The 24,612-nt window shown below is 38.2% G+C and overlaps 1 protein-coding gene across 2 annotated transcripts in view; it reads right to left on the bottom strand.

Annotated features, from left to right (window-relative positions):
• Positions 1-13,346: 13,346 nt before the first annotated feature.
• Positions 13,347-24,612, bottom strand: part of VAPA (VAMP associated protein A) — a 43,621-nt gene continuing 32,355 nt past the window's right edge. Inside the window, exons 5-7 of one of the 2 annotated variants that reach the window (XM_070420668.1) lie at positions 23,527-23,661; positions 18,194-18,367; positions 13,347-14,113 (exon numbers count right to left, since the gene is read on the bottom strand). In XM_070420668.1, the coding sequence (XP_070276769.1) occupies positions 13,955-14,113; positions 18,194-18,367; positions 23,527-23,661 (468 nt within the window). In that variant the 3' untranslated portion in view covers positions 13,347-13,954. The remainder of the gene's footprint in view (positions 14,114-18,193; positions 18,368-23,526; positions 23,662-24,612) is intronic. The other variant, XM_070420669.1, reaches the window with a different exon arrangement.

Genomic DNA, 24,612 nt, shown 5'->3' with positions numbered 1-24,612 from the left:
TGAGAGACACACTCAAGAAGCAGACCCAGGAGAACCAGGATGGCGGCATAAGGAAGAGACCTGTGCGTGCTACCTCGCACAACAACATCGAAACTACCAAATATCAGACAAACACCTATCATACAGAACCATGGGAAACTTGGCCCAGTGGAAGCTCTACAACTTGAAGGAGAGAAAGAACATTGAGACTGAGTAGGATGTGACACCAAGTACAGAGCCCAACCCAACAAACTGCAGATTTCAACTCCTCGCATAGAAAGAAGCGCATTGAGACTGAGTAGGATGTGCTGAAGCACCATGTACAGAGCCCATCCCAGCAGGCTGCAGATTTCAGCTCCTTGCATCTGGGAGGGACGCAATCGGGGGGCAGAGTCGGGTCCGGGGCCGGCCAGGGCTGGGCCTGACTCGGCCGGCACTGTGGAACTGCTGTACCAGCAAGCGCACAAACATGCCCACTGGTCCCAGTCTCTGGTGGGGCGCTGGGGGACAGCAGACAGGCAGTCTGTGCACTTGGTGGAGGGCAGGAGCGCTGGATGTGCAACCACCAGGAATGCCTGGAGATTTTGTCTAGTGGGGAGCCGCCGGCAGGGGACAGAGGGCCAAACTTCCTGTTTCCCCGGTAAGGCTGGGATGGCCCCGGTGAGGTTGAAACGGTCCAGGTGTGGTAGGGACGACCCCGGTCAGGTCGAAACGGCCCCGGTGTGGTAGGGACAACCCCGGTCAGGTTGAATCAGCCCCGGTGTGGTAGAGACAACCCCGGTGAGGTTGAAACGGTCCAGGTGTGGTAGGGACGACCCCGGTCAGGTCGAAACGGCCCCGGTGTGGTAGGGACAACCCCGGTCAGGTTGAATCAGCCCCGGTGTGGTAGAGACAACCCCGGTGAGGTTGAAACGGCCCCCGTGAGGTAGGGACGACCCCAGTCAGGTCGAAACGGCCCCGGTGTGGTAGGGACGACCCCGGTGAGGTTGAAACAGCCCCCGTGAGGTAGGGACGACCCCAGTCAGGTCGAAACGGCCCCGGCGTGGTAGGGACAACCCCAGTCAGGTTGAAACGGCCCCCGTGAGGTAGGGACAACCCCGGTGAGGTTGAAACGGCCCCCGTGAGGTAGGGACGACCCCAGTCAGGTCGAAACGGCCCCGGCGTGGTAGGGACAACCCCGGTCAGGTTGAAACGGCCCCCGTGAGGTAGGGACGACCCCAGTCAGGTCGAAACGGCCCCGGTGTGGTAGGGACAACCCCGGTCAGGTTGAAACAGCCCCGGTGTGGTATGGACAACCCCGGTGAGGTTGAAACGGCCCCCGTGAGGTAGGGACGACCCCAGTCAGGTCGAAACGGCCCTGGTGTGGTAGGGACAACCCCGGTCAGGTTGAAACAGCCCCGGCGTGGTAGGGACAACCCCGGTCAGGTTGAAACGGCCCCCGTGAGGTAGGGACGACCCCAGTCAGGTCGAAACGGCCCCGGTGTGGTAGGGACAACCCCGGTGAGGTTGAAACGGCCCCCGTGAGGTAGGGACAACCTTGGTCAGGTCGTAACGGCCCCGGTGTGGTAGGGACAGCCCCGGTCAGGTTGAAACAGCCCCGGTGTGGTAGCGACAACCCCAGTCAGGTTGAAACGGCCCTGGTGTGGTAGGGACGACCCCGGTGAGGTTGAAACGGCCCCTGTGAGGTAGGGACGACCCAGGTGAGGTTGAAACGGCCCTGGTGAGGCTCAGACGGCCCTGGTGAGGTTGAGACTACTCCAGTGAGGTTGGGACAAATAAAGGGGACCAGTATGGACTGATGAACAGGGGTAGATACAGAAGCCGAGCAACATTGAACAGAATGTTAAACTACAATGGGGAGCCTGGGGAGGGTTGGGGGGGGATTAAGAGACCAACTGAAGGACTTATATGCATGCATATAAGATTAACCAATGGACACAAGACACGGGGGGGGGGGGGGCGGGGGGGTAGGGGCCGGGGGAATGTCATGGGGGGGAAAAAGGAGACATATGTAATACTCTTTGTAATACTTTAAGAAATAAAAATTATTATTGAAAAAAAAAAAAAAAAAAAAAAGAACTAGAAACCTGCCCACTGAAGTCACGGGGAGTCAATCTATTACATGAAAGGATCTACAAGTTCCCGCTGGGGACTCACAAAGTAGCCCTGATTTAAGTCAGCGGTCCTGCCGTGAGCAGATACAAAGGTGGAAGGTGAAGAGATACCAGAGCAGGAACACTGTGCAGCATGTTGCTGAGACTGGAGGACCAGCAGCACTGTGAAATCCGAATCTTTGAGATGAGTATAGTGTTGTTAATGGCTTGAACCTTGAGTTAATATGAGAAAGACTTATCTGAAATGGACTGACTAACCCAGAAGAAACTGAGATCCCTTTAAGGCGTAAAATTTTGTTTCTCCAGCCCTGACTGGGTCACCTTTCTCTCTGAACTAGTGGGATGTGCAGACTGGTGGTGAGCAGGGCTGGGAGCCAGGAGCTGCCATGCTACAGGAATGGAAGCAACAAGATCATGACTAGAGAACAACAGTGCAACAAGGAGGCAAGTGAACTATGGATGAAGTGCGTTGGAAATGAGAAGTCATTTTTGCAAGAGGAAGAAGAAATAGTAATTCAGAATCCGCAGGAAAATGAGGAAGGAAACCAGCCCCTCCTCCTGGTTCTTAAGTTCCTTCTCCATTGACATTAGACTTCTGTCAGAACATGCTGGCCAAAGCCTATCCCTAGAAGGTGAAGATAGAGGAAGTTTATTGATCATACACTATGAATTCCAGAGCGCTGTGCTGAGATTAGGACACGGGTGAGGACTAGGATCAAATTGAAGCAGGTCAGAGGCAGTTTTAATTAAAACCCATAGTAAGAACACATTTTATATTGTTAACCTGTGTGTATGTATGATTGTGCTTGCTCTCACTTTCTCGCCAAAGACTTATTGAGCACCTACTATATGCCAGTTGATTCTAGGGAGTGGGGATACAACAATACATATAAAATCCTGCTCTTGTGTAATTTTCATTTGGTGGAGCAGACAATAAACAGATTGAGTATATCGCATATTCAGTGCAAGTGAGAGACAAAGGGAGAACAGATGTGGAAGGAAGCTAGCATATAGGGTGGTACAGGTTTAGTTGGAGAGGCCCAGAAAGGCCTCCCAGAGTGAAGGCCTGAGAGAGATGAGGGGTGAGCCACATGGACACAGAAGGAAGAGCATATGGACAGAGGTAACACCTGGTCTCTGAGACTACGATATGCTGGAGTATTCTACAAATATCCAAAGACAGGCAAAATGGAGTCAAGGAAGGAGCAGGAAATGATGCTAGAGGACAGTGGGGGTGGGGAAGCCTACAGAGCCTTGTTGGACATTGTAAGGTCTTGACTTTTGCTCAGAATGAAACAAGAAGGCTTTAGAGCAGTGGTTCTCAACCTTCCTAATGCCGCGACCCTGTAATACAGTTCATGTTGTGATGACCCCCAATTTCATTGTTACAAATTGAACATAATTAAAGTGTAGTGATTAATCACAAAAACAATATATAATTATATATGTGTTTTCCGATGGTCTTAGGCGACCCCTGTGAAAGGGTCGTTTTACCCCCAAAGGGGTGTCGATCCACAGGTTGAGAACCGCTCTCTTGAGCGTAGGAAAGAGATGATCTGACTTAACATGAAAGGGCTAGGGGTGGAATCAGGGAGATCTGTTAAAAGACTATGAAGAACAGGAGGGAAAGGAAGGGGTCTCGGATCAGGGTGGTAGCAATACAGGTGGTGCAAAGTAACTGGATTCTGGGGGTATTTTGAAAGTAGAGCCAACAGAAGTGTTTAATAAGATGGGCACATGAAAGAAGGAAAGAATCAAGAACTCCAAGGTCTGTGGCCTGGTCAACCAGAAGGATGTCGATGGGGAGACTTGGACAAAGCAAGTGTGGGAGTGAGGACATACCTAGTTTGAGGTGTTGAAAGGGTGTCTGAGGTGGTTGGGTATATAAGTCTGCAATTCAGGAGAGATATCTGAGCAGGAGGTTAGATCTTTCAGCTAGATCAGGGGTTCTCAACCTGTGGGTCATGACCCCTTTGGTGGTCTAACAACCCTTTCACAGAGGTCGCCTAAGACCATCCTGCATATCAGATATTTACATTATAATTCATAACAGTAGCAACATTACAGTTATGAAGTAGCAACGAAAATAATTTTATGGTTGGGTCACAACATGAGGAACTGTATTTAAAGGGCCAGAAGGTTGAGAACCACTGAGCTAGATGAAGAGGAAAGCCAATGAGTCAATGGAGGAATGAGAGGGACATATGTAATATTTTCAATATTTAACTTTTTAAAAAAGAAATAAATAATAAACTGTTTCATGTGCTGTTTCACAGCTATAAATCTATTTCTACCCACCCCTGTATATGCATGCTTTATGCAATATGCAATGCATATACACTATGAATGCATGTAGGAGCATCTATATATATAAAAGCCTAAGCAACCGGTTGGTAGCTATGATGCGCACTGACCACCAGGGGGCAGACACTCAATGCAGGAATGGAAACCACAGGCATGGAAACATGGAACAGACTGATGAATCTCAGAGGGAAGAGGGGAGGGGAGAGGAGAGGGTGGGAAGAGATTAACCAAAGATCTTATATGCATACTAGAAGCCTGGTGCACAGAACCCTGCGGGGATCAGGGTGAAACCAGCTCTCCGACATTCCCCGAGGGGTCCTGGATTGCAAGAGGGTGCAAGCCAGGCTGAGGGACCCCACAGGTGCATGAATTCATGCACTTGGCCTCTAGTGTATATGTATGTGTGTGTGTATGTGTGTGTGTGTGTATATATATATATATTACATGCATATAAACTGAATATATTTTACATAGAGAATATAATGAAGTAAATGGGGCAGAATGTTAATAACTGATGAATCTACCTAAAGAGTGTATGAGTGTTTTTGTACTTATAATTTCAAAATTGTTTCCAGGTTAAAAAAAAAAATTTATTTGGTTACCAAAACATACATAGTGATTTTGATACTATTAATATGTATTTACATTAAATATTATATATATTTGACACTCACCTAGGCATTTAGAAAGCTATTAAGTTATCTCTGGGGAGTGAGATATTGGATTTTTCCTTTTCTATAATTTCCAAGCCTCTATAATCAATGTTACCTTCATAAAATAAAACAAAATTTTTAAAGTATATCACATTTGCCCAGCCAGTGTGGCTCAGTAATTGAGCATCAACCCATGAACCAGGAGATGGAGGTTTGATTCCAGGTCAGAGCATATACCCGGGGTTGTGGGTTCAATCCCCAGCAGAAGGCAGCCAATCAATGATTCTCTCTTATGTTTTTATTTCCTTTCCCTCCTATGAAATCAATAAAAATATTTTTTTAAAACATATCACAACACAGGCTGCTACCTTGAAAAATAGTCTCCTTCTTTAAATCTTAACATGTTTTCACTTTCTAACTCAAAATCATCCATTTCCATTAAGCAGCTATTAAAACTTAAATTCTTGCCATATTTTTGACATGATTAAAGAACAAAGTAAATGCAATTTTAATGTCTATTGTGTACCATAAACTATGCAAGGTTCTTTAAAATAGGTTTTACAGTCCTCATCACAACCCTACAAAGTTACAAAAGAGACATGTGGAAAACCAGGCAGCGACACTGAGGAGGAGGCTGCACTTTGGAGAGGTTCCACCCTGTGTTCAAGGGCAGAGCTGCCACCCGAATCTGACAAGTTCATCTATCCTCCAAAACCGGCACTGCATACATCCTGCTGCCTCTACAGGCTCTTTTGGTGCATACAGATGCCTACAGCTGCAGAACTGTCTAAATATACTGTTAATTTTTACCCCAAGTAACCAGTCAACTGTCCAACTGTCCACCTTATATGTACATAAGTCATTGCTAACATTTGCTGGGCATCTGCTTTGTGCTGAGCTCTGCTCTAGGTGCTGTATCCTTCAATCCCCTTCACACCCAGTAGAGTAGGCATTATCCTGTCTTAGAGGAGAAAGCTGGATCACAGTGAAATAAAATGCCCAAGGTCCTAACTAGTGAAGTTACATAACCTAGTGTCACACCAGACCCCACGCTCATAACCACTTTAATATGCTTCCTTCCCATACTCATGCTTAGTGCTTGAAACTATGTTAAATACCATTTATATAGCCATCCATCTAAGTAAGTTAACCTGTTGAAAGGCCACCCATAAAGAGCCTGAATTTCAAAATACCTTGTATTCTTGAACCATATTGCAACCACACCCCAACTCCTAGCCACTAGTGCAGTGTGTAATAAGCTTTAGATGTTATTCTTGACACCAACATTTTGAAAAGCAGAAACACTGTAAACTCCCAGTACCCAGTGACTGAGTCCAAAGTAAGGTCTCATTGATATTGAACACCCTTAGTCAATTTCACTGTATCATTGCCTTTCTTTCCTCAAAAGCAGCATGGCACAGTGAAGGACCCAAGACTTTGTTCTACCACAGAAAGCCTGGGCAAACTTATTTCTCCAAGTTCGTTTCCTCTTTTAAAAAATTGGAAAGGTTCTAAAAGGGAGGGGTGTGTGTGTGTGTGTGTGTGTGTATCCTGGCACACAATAGCTACTCTATTATAGTCTTTAGTGCTCCTCAAACTTCATGCCTAGGTTTCAAATGACCATTTTTGGACATTCTGGACCTAATCATCTGTTGACTAGGTCTAAGTGTCTCTAAGTGTTTACCTCCCAATAATAGGACCCCTTAGATCCCATTGTCCAGAACTAATTTCCAATCTGGTATCACCTTATCCCACCTCCACTCTCACTAGTGTCCAGTACAGGACAAGTACTCAATGTTAGTAAGGTGATGAGTATTTAAACCAGGTTCACAAACTCAGATGAATACAGGGATTGTGCAGGTAACTAAGGTTATAACAAGAATTGATGGGAATTGCAGATAAAACTGAACAGAGGTTTTTGTTGCCTATGGGAATGCAAGTCCTGTGTTCCAAATCTTGGGGGGATTTTTCAAAAGTAAGAATTCCATATTTTTATGTGACATTTCTCCATTTTCAAAACATGCAAGAAAAACTACCGTCACACCAACACACAATCTGTAGCACAGGCATAAACACATAAAGCAAGGATACACAGGAACATAAAGATCTCACATGTACTCACACACCTCATCTCTTCATAAAGTATGTGCACATGTATAAATACACATATAGTCACACATACAGGCTCCTATTTGTCTGGCCAGCCTTCCTATCTCAGTCCCAGAACAAACCACCACCACATGCAGCTTCAGCAGCAGTGGCAGGGCCCTTGTAGGTACTGGTGTCATTTCAATTCTAGCACTGGCATCAATAGAAAACATCAATGCAAGGGTCCAAGCTAGTAGAGCAGAAAATGGTATTTAGTTCATGAAACACATATGAAGATCCCCTCCCCGCAGGGATATACTTCGAAGTATGGGGACTTCCAAATAAGAACTTTTAGGTGAGGGTAGAGCTATAGAAATAAAATTGTGTGTAAAGGACATTTTAAAACATGCAAAATTCACTATATACAATTACATACACGTGTAAATACTAGTATTGATGCAGGAACAAGGATGATATGCATAAATTTCAGGTCAGTGGTTTGACAAAGGAAAATGTGACTGGAGAGGATTAAGGGGATTTCAGTTACCATTATCTTTGATGACTTGTTCTTTAAAAGGAAAATATCCAAAGCAAACATAGAAAACTCTGAAGACTGGAAGAAACTTGATAATGAAAATAAAAACAAAGTAGCAGAAAACACCATTCTGCAGGCACTACAGTCCACCTATACCCACCCAATTGTGGGATGGGAAACATTATTTAAAAGCAAAATTCCATTTTCTATCGACATCTGCAATGCAGTTTTTTAAGAGTTAGAAAATCTAATCATTGGATGGAAAAAATTTGCTTACATATTTAAGTAGTTTAAACACTATTTGTTGGGAACACTTATAACATTTAACATCTCAACCAAATACAGAGATGTTACAAGACTTGTTAAATACTCCACAATGGTAGCTGTAGGCCTCATATGGCATTAGCAATCAATGCAAATAATTTTTAGCACACATTTTTAGCGCTTTGAAGTTCATGCTGAAAACCTTTCAGTATACATTCAATATACTTATCTCCCTGAAATTTCCATTCCACCACCACTTATTTTACAAAGGAACCACTTTATCCAATTATAAGACTTTTTTTTTTCAATTATAAGACTCTTATCAAGGTATTTCCTAGTTGCAAACTGTGGAATCTTGGTAATAACCATGTTTTCTTAAAACATATGTAAGTAAATTCCCCAGTTGACAAATTCAATTGGGGGGTTGGGGGGAGGGAAGTACTCAAAGTGAAAGAATTTTTCCCTTGGGGAGAGGAGTTCACTTATGTGATGAATTAAACATGATCACTAGACTTTTCAAAGAAAATCTAAATTTTATTTCAATAATTTCATAGAACTTGATGGCAAAGTACACAAAAGCACTCAAGGAATACTTTGCAACACAACTTTTCATTCTCAAAAGTTTATCTTTAGGTTGAATTTTTAAGTGAAATATTTCCCTAAATTTACTTCAAAGTAGTATGATACACACCCTCACATACTTATCTACATATTATACATTTAAGGATATACAATTTGGATTAAAATAACACACAAAGAGCAAGTTGCCCTTTTTATATTACTGTAACACTACATTAAAACTCTTTATATAACTTCTAACAAACCTCTACTTCTTGAAATAAAGAATGTGCTAAAATGAGGAATTATATTATTCTGGAATGTGCAACAGTACTTGCAATTCCAACTCTTCATAACATTTTTTTTGGAACTTAGGTATCAATAACATAAAAAATCTTTTTTTCCCTTAAGGTTCTTAAGTATATTTCACATCCTGTTCTTTGTAGAATCATTAGTATCATCAAGAATTTAGAACATGAATGATCAAAATTCTCTAGCCTTGAAGTTACATAAACCATTTCTCTAAGTTCTATAGCCTCCTTGATATAATACATTCATACATTTGCTTACTAATGTTCACGTTGACTTTGTTCAAGTGCTGTATTGCTAACGGGCAGTTTATTTCATCTCACTTGTTTTAGAGATAATGGCGAGGAAAAAAAGCCTGAAAATTTAAGACCAAGTCTTCACAAAGAAATATCAGTTTTAAATACTGCCTTTAAAGTGAACTAAAAAGCGACATAAAATTACCTAACAATTTTTTGTGAAGACAGTACTTGACTTGGACCAGGGTACAAGTCATTTCCTTTGCATGGCAGATTACAATGGTTAACAGCATGGATCAGACGATCAGGATCCAACTTTACATAACTCCTGCCCTGTTATGTAAAGCTGTGTAAATCTGAGCATATTTAACCTCTCTAAAGCAGTCTGCCACCCTGCACCCTATACAATACAGGTAAGAACAGTACCTACTTCATAGGATCTAGATGACTAAATGAGTTGACATAAAATACATAGCAGGTGGTAATAAGCATCTTGAAAACCATCTATTACTTTGAGAAATATATAACGGGCAAAATTAATTTCCTAGGTGGATAAAGATAATCACTTTAGGTGTTAAACTAAGTGGTAATTAAAAATGAGCCCATAATATTTCTTAAATCATTTATTTTCATACAGACAGCTCACTTATTTACAAGTTTAAAACGTTACTGGTATTCTAACTTTACAAAGATAGCTCTTTCATTAAGCAATAACTAAAAGTGACTCCTACAACTTATTTTTAAAGATTAATATACAAAGAATTCTGAAAACACAGCTTCCTATGCTGTAGGACTAAAGCCTTGCTTAAACCTATTTTGTATCCAGCTTTGACATTTAAAAGCCTATAATATAAAGCAATTGTCTGGCTGCAGATTAAAAGGAGTAGAGCTTAAAAACAAATGACCATGCCAGGTATCCACTCCAGATGAATCGTTTTTCTACAGGTACTGCTCAAGCATCACTTAAATTCATCACATGAGTTAATGTACTATAGTTGAATACCAATAAAAATAAAAGTTATTTAATAGTTCACTTCACCTTCTTTCAAGATGGGTATTACATACATAAACAACTGGAAAACAGGACTGAGTTTTAAAACAAAAGAAATATTGATATGCCTAACTAGAAAAAGAATTACCTGGCCAATCAAGTTTTACATTACAAATAAAATATCCATGATCTTAAGGTGATCATAAAAATAAAGCAAAGTATTTTACAGTCACACTTGGTTTTCAATAAACTAGAGAATTAAATGAAAAAAATAGGATACAGAGTTATAATTTATGATTATAGGGAAATGTTCATAAAAATTGATACTGCTGGATGTCGGATTTGGCATTATTTTTTATTTTTTTATAATGTAGTTTTCATATTCTCTGAAATGCAAACATGATTATTTCTACAATCAGAAACACAGGAAGATAAAAGGTTCTTTTTCTTTAAGGATGAATGTCCAAACTTCTTTGCACCAGTCCCCAACAGGTTGGGCACCACTGTTCCTGCACAGCACTCTACAGAAGCAAAGCTCCCACCAACAGTGTGGGCCAGCGAATGTGGCACTGCACCCACCAGCTGATCCCAATTTCCCACTAACAAGCAATTAACCTCTCGGTGATTAGACACAAATCTTATCTGTCATCAGAACTCAATGCCCAGTCAACAACAACTGGCTATTATTAGTTAACATAACATAAACATACAAACCATCACAATCTTTTGAAATAACATTACTTTTTTTGTTGTGTTTTTTTTAAAGGAAAATGACACATCACTACATTTTTAATCAGTTTATTTATTCACAGAACAGTTTAATTTCCTTTGAAAGCTAGAAAATAAAGATCATTTACCTTCTGATTTTGTTGTTTTTCCATATGGTAAACATTTTCCCCTAATTCTCATAAAGGTCAATTTTTAAAAATCTACCCACACACCAATAGGAATGTGCAAACTCTAGGAAAGATGTTAGTTGATTGCTTTTAAAGTGGCAAAAGATCACAATTTGGGATTATACTGTGAAAGAACTCTTCTTTTTTGCCTTCTGATAAAACTTTTTTTTGAAGTGGCGTATTTTGAATGATTACAACCCAAAAGTAATTCCCAGCGTAGATAATATTAATTTTAGGAGAAGTTCTGAGCAAGATACTTGAAGAAATTAGTATTATTTTTTCTTTGACCAGAATTTCTGAATTTGATACATTTTTCCAAGTGTCACTTTTTTAAAGGTTACACACTTAGAATATAACCCTTAAATTTGCTTCTTGTAAATACAAGAATGGGCAAAAGTTAAGGTAATTAGTTATAGAAAGAATGAAGGTAAGTGCATTTAGCGTCACATATGAACTTAAGGCCTTCGTTTCTTGATTGTGATTTCAGTATTAGCAACAATGTTTTCCCCTCATGCTTACACATACAAGTAAGCAGGCAGACAACAATTTCTAAACATGTAAGGAATGAAGACAGACAATTTAATCTGTTATCAGTCAATACAGTTGGACTCTTAAAGTAACCAGTGGTAGTAAAATAACCTGATCACATTTCGTACAGCAATTAAAAGGAACAGAAATTAAGTCTCCTGATCTGTAAAGCAATTAAGAAGCCCACTTACACTTTTTCTTTTTGCAAATGCTACCCAGACTATAATCTATCTCAAAACCAACCACTGCATAATGCATTTTGTAGAATGCCTATCTAAAAATACACTGTATTTCATAGTGTTTATTACCAATGAGGGCGTGGGGATTTCTAGCCTAAATACTAAAAGCAAACATATACATGAGACTATTCAACAGTAGCCTGTAATACAAGCTTATGATAGAAAATTTCACACACACTTATTAAACAGCATTTTATGTTCATTGTTTCAGTCATGTCAAATTAATACAAATATTTTTTTCTACAAAGTGACCAGAAAAGACACCAAACTAGAATCAGGAAAGCAGATTTCTAGCTCCAGCTCTACCTCTACCTACCTATGAGACATGGGGAAAGTTCTCTTAACTCTCATACAGGCCTCAGATTCCTCAACTTTAAAACAAAGGGGTTGAACAAAATGACTTCTAAGGAGCATTCCCATAAAACGGGATTTTGTTAAATTTTGAGAATTTCAATTTTTTAAAAAAATTACAGCCATGAAATGTCAAGCTTGGTACTTATCACCAATAATGTAGATAATATAGAGCTTTAAGCCAAGGAATTACTAAGTCTTCATTTATGGGACAAAAATGCAAGACTTTCTAGCATGCTTTTCGTTATCAGAAAGGGAAGGGAATTTTTCAGTGACTGTAAAGTACACAATGGAAACATTACCTGCAGTAGCATGCCAATAATGGATAGGTGTTACTTGTGTTTGTTTTTAGTACCTTTTGCATATAAGCAAGAGGTTCTATATAAGAAGATACCACAAAGCCAATGACACAATACATGTGGTCTGACAAATCAAAATACACTTAAAATGAAGAGGCAACCAAAATACTTAGAACAGTTCACTCATTTATAAAATGTATACAAAGACCTGGGCCTAACACGCCTCACTGCACCACATCAAGTCCCAAAGTCCAATCTCCCTTTCAGATAGAAGTGTATCTTTTACAAAACCAACACCTATTTTCAGGATCAAAATTCACTTGTATTAGATTGTACTCAGTAAAAAAAACTGAATAGATTTTCTATGATTCCAAAATTTTCTATGCTAATACAAATGAAATAAATTCAAACCCTACAATGCATATTTGTACTAAAAAAATGTGTTTCACATGGTTAACAGATTTGCAAAGAATAAAGGAATTTCTCACAAAGAAGATTCACAAGGCTTGCTCAGTAATAACAAATTTCCATAATGGGAATTTACTTTGAGTGTCAAATTGGGCAGGAAAAACACCTACTTTTAACTCTTTTTAGGAAATATTTATAGGGAATTATTAGGCTCATTAAAAGCACTTGACTAGAACAACCAAAAACAAGTCTTTCTTGAGAAGATAAAAAAAAAAACCTGTTTAAAATGGGATAAACACAATAGAGCCACAAGGCATACACATAAACTGACAAAAATTTCAGCACTTTTATTCTCATGATATTTGCTTATTTTATATTATCTTGAAGACAAACTGATTATGATCTTCCAAAATACCAAAGTAGCTTGAAATTTACCAATTCCTTTCTGTAATAGAATGAGGACTTTTACCTACAAATATTGTAATATCTGAAAGGGTTTCAATGCGAGATATAATTACGCATTATAAATTTCAAATTATCATAGAGTGGACTCCCTGGTATCCCCATCTAATGACACGACAGACACAAACAAGCTATGGAGCAAGAATCTGTTAACAGTTTTATTTTTTTTTTATGTTAAATACCATGGGACAGGATTGTAAGGATGAAAAACTCAGTCAACAACTGCCTCACAAGGGATAAGAAAAATTCTGCCATGATATTAGCAAAGGTAAAGGAGAAAATTTACACTGTAAGAGGCACCATTTCCCCACAGAATACCTCTTGGCATTTCCTGAATGAGTGGGATTAGCAATCTAAATAAATCATATTTCAAGAGGTAATAGCAACAGATAAAATTTAAAGGATTATTAAAATAACATTTACAAGACTCTGAACAATTCTTGAACTCTTATTAAAACCACAAAGAAAGAACAATTCTTTATTTATGAATTTCATAAAGGACTGAATGTGCAACTGACATCTGCTAGTGATGATCTGGTAATATACAATTTGTCCAGTAGCCGAACAAGTTGGTGTTTATTGTTTTCTAACCGTAAGATATCATTAAAGGCAAAGCCTATATGACGCTGTACACACAAAAAAATGGTCACCGTGGGCCATACTACCAATGAAATGGTAGGTAAACAAATCATTTTCTGGTCAAGAGAAAATAAAAGAAATAGCACTCTGCATGCTTCACTCTACAAGATGAATTTCCCTAGAAAGAATCCAATGAAAATGGCTGCAATTACAACAAGAAGTGAAGGAAGAGGACTGGTGACATTATCTCTGAAGGATGCAGTTGAGGTCGATCCAGGTTTATCCAAGTGTGCTACCTTTCTGAGCCTTATGCCTTCATCCTAGAGAAAAAAAAAAAAATATGCACACACAAAAAAAGGTTTTAAATACAAATATGCATATAAGACTACTGAGCTAAAAATCAATAGACAGAAAGCAGATCAGTATGAATGTGGTTAGGGATGGGAATAAAACTAACTGGTATAAGGAAACTAGTTTCTAGGGCAGCCGTGGGCAAACTACGGCCCGCGGGCCGAATCCGGCCTGTTTGAAATGAATAAAACTAAAAAAAAAAAAAAAAAAAGACCGTACCCTTTTATGTAATGATGTTTACTTTGAATTTATATTAGTTCACACAAACACTCCATCCATGCTTTTGTTCTGGCCCTCCGGTCCAGTTTAAGAACCCATTGTGGCCCTCGAGTCAAAAAGTTTGCCCACCCCTGTTCTAGGGTGATGCAAACAACCTAAAACTGGTTTCTACTGAAGGCTACCCAATTCTATAAATTTACTAAAATCATTGAATTGTACACTCGCAATGAGTGTCTTTACAGAATGTAAATTATACCTCGATAATGCCAATTTTAAAAACTGAAGCTAAGAAATATTATCTTAAAAGCATGAAAAATCAGATATGGCTGTATTTACATAGAAGGAAAAATCCCATTAAAATTAATAAATTAAGGAGTTCTGTGCATGCACTTATTTCCAAGGTGGCCCACAGTATTTTTACATTGGTTACACCTGTCCTAGCACTGCCAGCAAAGACTACCAGAAACAAACTTGCAGTCTGACAGATTTACTGACTCATTGCAACCGGAGCACCCTATAGCAGAGGCACAGGTAAAATCTCACTGAAGAGACCGGCCTTTACAAGTTCAGGATGAAATTTATATAATATAGTGTTTTGATATGCTCCAAGCAGAAGGGCTGTGTGTAAAAGAGCCAGCATTGGATCTGAACTGCAAAGCAGACACTGAATCCTGTTTCTTTAGAAACTACAAATTACAAGAGATGTGGCATGTTGTATAAGAAACCCATCCAAAGCTCTGCACCTGGACTGAACAGGGAGGCTGCTTCTCTGCACCAAAGTGACTGTGATGCTCCAGACAAGAGTGGGCTGCTTCATTCTTAACTGTTAGGATGGCTTCACATAGCAAATTTTCTGACAGTCTATGATTTTAGGGGACAATGTTTCTCAGTAAGACAGCAGCAGTCACTCAAAGTAGGAGGTTGTTATGGCACTTTATCTGCTGCAGTATGACCTTGTGGAAAATACTGATATCTGTACTTGGGACCTAGGCAATTGGCTTTGTCAACCAAATGAATAACAAGGCACATTTTTATTTCCTCAGAGCAAGCTTATTTTTATTTTCTCACACTAATTCCTCTAGTGTACCAAGTAAATGAGTTCACCTGATGTCATAACTTTTTATTTGCATTACTAGATTTTTCTGAGGGTTTGTGTGTATTTTCGATATTATGCTAATTAGTCCTGTGTGGAAAAATAGTGATTCCTAGCAAGAACTTAAAAAAATGTTCCTGTCCTAGCTGGTTTGACTCAGTGGCTAGAGTGTAAGCCTGCGGACTGAAGGGTCCCAGGTTCAATTCCAGTCAAAGGCACATGCCCGGGGTTGTGGGTTTAATCCCCAGTAGGGGGTGTGCAGGAGGCAGCCAATAAATGATTCTTTCTCATCATTGATGTTTCTATCTCACTCTCCCTCTCCCTTCCTCTCTGAAATCAATAAATAATTTTTTTAAAAAATGTTTCTAAGTGATTCTGATTCATGAGGTCTGGGGAAGGGCTGGCCAGGTGTGTTTTTAAACAGCTCTCTGGGAGATTCAGATAAGGGACAGATTTAAGAATCACAGAGACAGCATAAAATGGGGTAGTGACCAGCCCTGGCTGGTTTGCTCAGTGGTTAAAGCAACAGTCCATGGATGGAAGGGTCTCAGAGGTTCCAATTCCCAGTCAAGGGCTCGTATCTTAATACAGGTTCAATCTCTGGCCCCTGTCGGGGTGCATGAGGGAGGTAATATCTCTCTCTCTCTCTCCCCCCCCCCCCCCCTCCCTTCCTCTCCTTCCGCTCTCTCTAAAAATTAATAGAACAAAATATCCTCGGGTGAGAATTTTAAAAAAATGGAGGGAAGGATGCTGATCAGAGATATCAAGGGTTAATCTGGCACCAAATTGTGATGGGCCTTATGTATGAAAGCCTGAAATTGATTCTATAAGCCAGTGGTCCTTTTATCTGTCTTTTATCTTCTAGACAGCAGAATGCTTTTTCAAGTAACATCTCCTAGAGAACATCAGCCTATAAAAGAGCTGAGACCAGAAATTAAGTCTCACTCACCTATCTCCCTGTTCACTCTTCCTATTTTCCAGCCCTGCCCTACCTGTGCCCCTCCTACCCACCATTCCCACTTCTCTTCTCCCTGCCAAGAAATAAACAGTGGTTTTTTGAACAAATACACTGAGCATGCTAAGGAACACAACTTTCATCAAAGAACACAACTGTACAAGTCATGGCAGACAAAGTAAAAGTAACAAAAACTGCATGCGTGAATATGAAATGGAGATCATTTTTCCACTATCCAGACAGGTGGTGGGGGTAGGGTGGGGTCCCTAAGGGGATACTAAGGAATATGAAAAGATAGCCAGAAAAATTATTTCAACACGTATCAATTCAAGATCTAGTGCCTTTGATTCAAGTAGTTCCTATGTGCCCGGCTCAGTGGCTGAGCGTTGACTTATGAACCAGGAGGTCACGGTTCGATTCCAGATCAGGGCACATGCCTGGGTTGCAGGCTCGATCCCCAGTCAGGGGGGCGTGCAGAAGGCAGCCAATCAATGATTCTCATCACTGATGTTTCTATCTCTCTCTCCCGCTCCTTTCCTCTCTGAAATCAATAAAAATATATATTTGTAAAAGAAAGTTCCTTTATAACACTTAACAGAATAACCAAATGTAGATTAAGTTCCATAATTTAGCTTATTTACTCATACATTTTTGTATCATCTACTTTGATACAAAAAGCTCAAAGCCTGAAAAAGAAATTTAAAGGTATTCAAATCTTGAAATAATTACTTGTGAAAGACTTATTAATAAATTCCATACATATTCAAACTAGTCCTCAATTCACCAGTCCATTAATTTACTCATTCAAATCTACTCATGACTTCTATATGCATGTGCCATGAATGCAAAGATGAATCCACACAATCCTTGCCCCCAATGAAACTACTGCCCACAAAAGAAACACCTCCAACAAGTAACAGGTGTGATGGAAACAAAGGAGATAGCATTCCTAAACAATTTTTCTTTATTTGTTGTTGTTGTTTTTTTGGAAGGAGACTATCCTACAAAAGGTTATACTAACAAGATGACAAGAAACAAGTACCAAGAGATGAAAATGCATGTCTTTGCTGCGAGGGTAGGGACAAGAATTCAAGGCATTCCAGTCAGAGGGAAGAACTTAAGCTAAAGCAAAAGAGGGATAATAAAACAGAGAGGATTCTTCAGGAAACTGTAGCCCAACACTGCCCAATACAAATATAATTTGAACTTCAAATGTGAGCCACATATGTAATTTTAAAAATTTTAGTAGCATATTAAAAAAATAAAAATAAACTGGCAAAATTAATTTTAATAATATATTGTATTCAACCCAATATAACTGAAATATTATCTCAATATGTAACAATGTAACAAAAAAAGATATATTTTACCTTTTTTGGAATTAAGTCTAAGAAATCAGTGTGTATTTTCCACTCACAGCACATCTCAATTCAAATTAACCACATTTCAAGTGCTCAATAGCCCCAAATGACCAGTGGCTGGCTAATCTATGGGCAGCAGGCAATTCATATGACTGGGGCACAGAATGTGAAGAGTACAAACAAGAGAGGAAGCTAGCAATGCCTAGAAAAATGAGAAGTGACGGTAAAACTCTCAAAAGAGGCTGGGAGTGGAGAACAAAGTACAGGACATCCTATAACCAAATTGGAGGAAAAAAAAAAAATGGAGGGCAGGGAGAAATGACCAAAGATAAATTTAAAAACTGATAGATAAGATGGCCTAATAATATTCACATATCCTATGCCTTCATTTAAATCAACTTATTTTCAGAAAACAACTTACTTTCAGGTTTTGATTTTCTTCTGATAGCTTCTTCATTTCTCCCTGAAGTCTTTTATATTCTTCCATGAGTTTCCTTGTTTCAGTGTCATTGAGTGAAACACTATGTGGTTTTGGCATGGGTCCATCTTGTTTAGATGCATTCAGTGGAACAGCTTTGCTAGGTTCCATATCATTCTGTATTACAAAGACAGTGGAAATTTTTTTAACTGACCAAATCTCCTTACTGGTTTTAAACAAATAAAATTTAAGCTCCACAACCTTCTTTTCAAAAAAATTACTTAAAAGTTTTGACAATTTTCAATTAAGAATTTTTTTGATAGGGAATGTTATGGTCACCTGTGAGCAATTTTAGAAGGACTAAATCAGTAAATGTTAGCAGTTAAATAAGCAAATAAGCCCACTCCCTCCTCTACTCCCATAACCCCTTGCACTTACCTCTACCAAAGACTTATCATATATCATAATAATGTATTTTTTATGTTCTTTCCTACAATACTTCAAAGGCTGGAAGAGCAAGAGTCATTTCTCTTTATATTTACCCCTTAACCCAGCACTTTGACCAACAGTAGTTATTCAATGAAAGTATGTTGAATGATGAGAAGCAAATAGGAAGGTCATTTTCAGTGCTCCGATTCTGTAATTCAAATGAGTTTCTGGGAGGGGAGGGGGGATATCATCGTAATCATTCCAATAAGATTAGGAAACTATCTAAGAAAAACATTTGAAAACCTAACTTCACCAAAGAACTTATATGCATATATGCATAACCTATGGACAGACTAAAGTGTAGTGAAGGCCTGGGGAAGGAGCAGGGACAGGTTGGGGGGGATCAATAGGAGGAAGGGGGAGGACATTTTTAATACTTTCAACAATAAAGATACATTTTTTTTAAAAAAACCTAACTTCAATTAAAGGAGAAAAAATGACTGAAGGATATAAACCGTCAAGGGGAGATACTGAACACAAATATATCATGGCAAAAAAAAAAGAGGAGGAAGGGAATTAATTCCATGATCTTTAAACTCAAACATAAATGATTCTTTCAAATAATATCACTGTTTGTTTTAATTCACAAAATTCAATATGGAATCACAGTACACAGACACTTTTAAAACTATGAGCCCCCAAAATCTTAATTCTCACCAACACTTATCCATTTGAAACTAGTGGCAAAAGTATGACGCTAAATATCTAAAGCAGTACTGTACCTAAGTACTCCTGAGCCTGTGATCTAAAGTGCCTCGATACCCTTCAATCCTAACATCATTTATCTTATCACTACAACATAACAATATTAGTGCTAGTCATCTTTTTTATTACAATTTTATTTGATTAAAATTTAATTTTAGATTAAAAAACAAACTGTCTTATTCAGATATAAACTTCTAACAAAAGTATTTCTAAATCAACTTTATGGCATTCTACAGTACTAATGAGTTTGATTTATCAAACTCTTCACAATTGGATTTTTATTTTAAATAAATTCTTGAAATTTCAGAAAATTTAGAATTGAGAGCAAATTACCTCCAATTATCTCATCAACCCAACTATTATTCATGCTATCTTCCAATATTTTTTCATACGCATTTTGTAAAACCAGCATACATGTAGATTTTAATTATAAATTACATACCTATCAAATCATCCCAGCTCCTGAATTTATATTAAGTGCAAATAAATTGTTCAAGGAGCAAAACTAGTATTTTTTTTATAAAAGGGATGTGATTTGATCATTATGCCTAAATCCGTGTAAAACATTGTTATAATGAGGCTGTAATGTACATAGTATTTGACCTGGATTTTTTCCCATTTTTCTTAGAAGCTTCACAGTTGTGAATGATTATTTCAAGAAGGCTACTTTAATTTTCTTCTCTGAGTTTTTCACTTGCTAGCTAGTTCTCTTGTTCTTCACCCTATCATTCCCTATCCCCAACCAATTCCATCTCTATTATGAAAAATGTTTCAGATATATTTTGCTCTCTACCCATATTATTTCCTATCCTTTTCCTTAACAGCAATTATATTTTAAAATGATTTTTCAAGTGTGTTCAAATTCCAACCTACAACAAGTCCAACTTCTGAAAATGAGGGTGGCATGTTACCTTCCTCTGTAAAAAAGGCAATAGTCAAAAATATCACAACTGAGAAATCTTTAGGTTTTGGTTAAGAATTGGTGAAAAAATATCATGTTCGTACCAAAAAGTTTCCTAAAAAATTAAAAGGAGATTCATGAGACCAACAAGTGAAGAGAAAAAAATTATGAGTACTTGCCAAACTCTTCACAATTGGATTTTTATTTTAAATAAATTCTTGAAATTTCGGAAAATTTAGAATTGAGAGCAAATTACCTCCAATTATCTCATCAACCCAACTATTATTCATGCTATCTTCCAATATTTTTTCATACGCATTTTGTAAAACCAGCATACATGTAGTATTTTAATCTCTTTATTCAATTATATGCATATCTTTTTTTTACTTTAAATGACAACATATGTCATTAAGTATTCTATACTGTGCTTTATCAAAATTACTTAACCCACCCTGACTGATGTGGCTCAGTGGATAGAGCGTCGGCCTGCAGACGGAAGGGTCTCAGGTTCAATTCCGGTCAAGGGCATGTACCTTGGTTGCGGGCACATCCCCTGTAGGAGGTGTGCAGGAGGCAGCTGATCGATGTTTCTCTCCCATCGATGTTCCTAACTCTCTATCCCTCTCCCTCTCTGTAAAAAATCAATAAAACATATATTTTTTAAAAATGTACTTAACCCTTTGCGGTCCAATTTTATTTTTGGAATTCGAACAGTCTGGTCCAAATTAATTGACAGGATCGAATGATGAAGTTATCTGTCTCACTAGACCTCAGCTTGACGTTGGACCTACCTGATCCTAGCGCCTGATCTGTCGAGTCAGCCTCCACGTTGGACCGAAAAGGGTTAAACATTTCACTCAGGCATTGAATGGGTAGCTTCCCACTCTTTGCAATATTTAACAGGTAGCTTCCCACTCTTTGGGATTTAAATAACATGTCAATAAATATCTTCTTACAGAATTAGATTTCCTTTTCTATTGAAATTTTCCTTAATGTTGTTATATTGCATTTATAACCAAAAGAAGAAATGTCATAACCAATTTGTGGAGCATAAACCTAAGACTAGGAATGCAACAGATACAGTGAAGCTTAAACACATTTCAAAAATGAGCCAAGTCAGTCATGGAACAAGTTACATGGAGTACAATTGTACCATGTGCTAGTTAGGGCCCCTACAAACCAGTCAACATACATAAGAGATGTAAAGAAATCTAATTTATTTATGTATATTTGAAATATAAGCATATATAACCTAACTTATTTGGGGATTAAAAGGAGGGGTGGGCTGAGTCATTCATGTAGTAACAATCTGAAGAGCCTGATGGGAAACACTAAGGCTGCTGTGACTGTAAGTATATGCTTCCATTCAGGAGCTCCATTAGTGAGGTTTGGCTCCAGGAAAACAGCTTGTTCTTGAGAGTTGCTTCAGACTGGTCCAGAAAGTGGAGATTGGTTGTTCTGAGAACCATGAAAAAGGCAAACTAGAGGGATTCAACAACATGCTGCAACACTTAGGAAATTGATGAATAGTAACATTACATTAACATTATATTTAATGCTGTAACTTAGAATAAACTAAAAAACCAAGGCCATGATACCAATTAAGAAAATGTACACTACCTTGTACTTTTACCACTGTTTTATATTGTTTAGCCTATCTGCAGTAATCCCTTCTCCATCTGTGAGATGAATTTACTTCTGTATTTTTTTTAAACAACTTTCAGTTCCAATATTCTAAGTAATTCCTATTGGGGGTAATTAGACAAGAATGAGCTAGGGATAGGAACTCGGGAAAGGTAAAATATAAAGCAAAGTAGCTTTTGCAATGAAGTCTTGGGAAGGACAGGGGAGCTAAAGAATGTAAATATGCGACTTCATTCTTGTGACTATTATGAGTAAGGGTTGTAAATATATAAAAGCTAAAGCCTAGAGCTAAGGCATCAAATTGTTCAGAGGCATAATTAAGGTCTTACTCTTGGAAAAGATAGTATCTGAATAATAAGGTTACTGAAGATTTACTTTCACTCTAAACAACCAATTCTGTTACTCTAGGTTCATCAATAACTAATGATAAATTTAAATAAAGCAGCGGTTCTCAACCTGTGGGTCGCGACCCCTTTGGCAGTCAAACGACCCTTTCACAGGGGTCGCCTAAGACCATCCTGCATATCAGATATTTACATGACGATTCATAACAGTAGCAAAATTACAGTTATGAAGTAGCAACGAAAATAATTTTATGGTTGGATCACAACATGAGGAACTGTATTTAAAGGGCCAGAAGGTTGAGAACCACTGACATAAAGGATCACTTAAAACAAATTTTAAGTCCTCACCTGAGGATATGTTTATTGATTTTAGAGAGAGAGGAAAGGGGAGTGAGAGAAATAGTGATGTGAGAGAAAGACCAATTAGTTGGCTTCCCTACGCGTGCTGACCAGGGATCCAAACCCCAACCTTTTGGTTTACAGGACAACGCTCCAACCGAGCTACACGGCCAAGGGCAGGATAAGATGTTTTTAAACCAAACATATTCTCTGCAAAGCCAAATCAAAGTATAAGAAATCTGTTCACTGTGGGGTTCCTGGGGTTTCCAATAAGCAAGAAATGCTAAAGGAATCATACAGCAACAGCAACCTTTACACTACCTACAAGTCAACACGCACACACACACATACGAAGACATTAATAAATTCAAGTATGACCTAAGATCTTAAGGGCTTATACCACAAATTCTCCTACCATGGGGCATTTGTAAATAACCATGATAATTAAAAAGGGGTTACTATTATTTATATTTGATAACAAACATAAAATAATTTCACTTTTTAAATATATAAACACAAGTACTTGCCTGGAAATCAATGTTTGCCAGCTCCTACCTTGATTGCCACACCTGCTTGTCTATTCAGATATGCACCTAACTCCCTTTTTAGAGGATGCTCCCAAAATCTCAGTGACAGGAAAAATTATAGCAATTTCATATTAATGTTCAAACTTACATTTATCCTGCTCACTACTGAGATTTTATTAAGTGTTAAATTTGTTTTTTTACAGGACAGAGAATAGTCTGTGTGCATGATTTTTAAGTGAATTGTGGCTCAGTAATTTTAAACATAGTTGAAAATTTCAATTGTACTTATTTCACATAATACACTCACAATACCACGTATGGTAACTTACATTAACATAGCTACTAACACTAGTAGACTCCTATGTCTGTTAACTCCCTAAAACAAACCTTCTGCTTCTCCTGTTTGAACACACTGAGTCCCCTGGGGTCATTCTTCATGTTATAACTGGCAGGAGTTGAAACTGGCTTGTTGATGATGCTTATTGAAGTGACAGCTGGAGCAGTCCCTGGTGGAGTTATACCCTGAGGTGGCATGGGAAACATATTCTCAGATTCACACCAAAGTCTGAGTTCGCCTGCATGGTATTGGGAATGACTAATACAGAAATCATTAGGCTCTAAAACATTCACATTTTATTCTATAAAAAGGTGTTATACATAAATAATAACTATGTTAACTATGAACTTTTTAGATTATTTCCCAAACAAAATTAGCTATCATCGATTTGTATTCTGTTCACAAATTAAATGTGTAAACCTTATTAAATTTATGCTAGCCTCATAATGTCTGAAAATGAATACCTTATAACTTTGTGGCTCTGAATTTTACTAATCAATAGTTGTCAATATCTAAACAACAAACACTTCATATTTTCTTACCTTTGATAACATTCAACCTGAACAATTTTTTAAGTTAAATGAATTTTTCCCCTTGAAGTTAAAAAACTGGTTTATAAACCTCTCCTGTACTTAATGATACCACCGCTCCCCCCAAATACACACACACACACACACACACACACACACACACACACACACACACACCCTCCCTCTCCCAGGACCAATAAATAAATTTAAAGATGCATATAGCATTCCATTATATCATTATCTCCATTCTCCTATCTTCTCAAATTCCTCTCAAATAAAAATACTGCCAAAAAAAAAGGTTAGAACAGACTCTGAAATAATACTTATTGGTATCTAGGTTACTGTATATAATAACTAAAAGAACTCTATCTTACTTAATAATGCACTCTCCCCAATCTGTTCTTTGTCTCAATAGAAAAGAATATATTATTTAATCATAAAATGTCTATACATAAAGACCCCTGAAATGACCTTTTCTTGACAGCCCTTCATTCTTCATTAAGAAAAATCATTGTATTTTCCTAGAAAATGTCATTAACAGATGTTTTATATATAGGGCATAAATGAAATCCAATACATTTCTTAAAATTGGGAAAATGCTAAGTA

The sequence above is a fragment of the Myotis yumanensis genome, unplaced genomic scaffold (assembly GCF_028538775.1).
Source record: "Myotis yumanensis isolate MYYU_CA2020_CCGP unplaced genomic scaffold, mMyoYum1.0.hap1 SCAF_7, whole genome shotgun sequence".
NCBI classification, from domain to species: domain Eukaryota; kingdom Metazoa; phylum Chordata; class Mammalia; order Chiroptera; family Vespertilionidae; genus Myotis; species Myotis yumanensis.
This window is presented reverse-complemented; position numbering and strand designations above follow the sequence as displayed.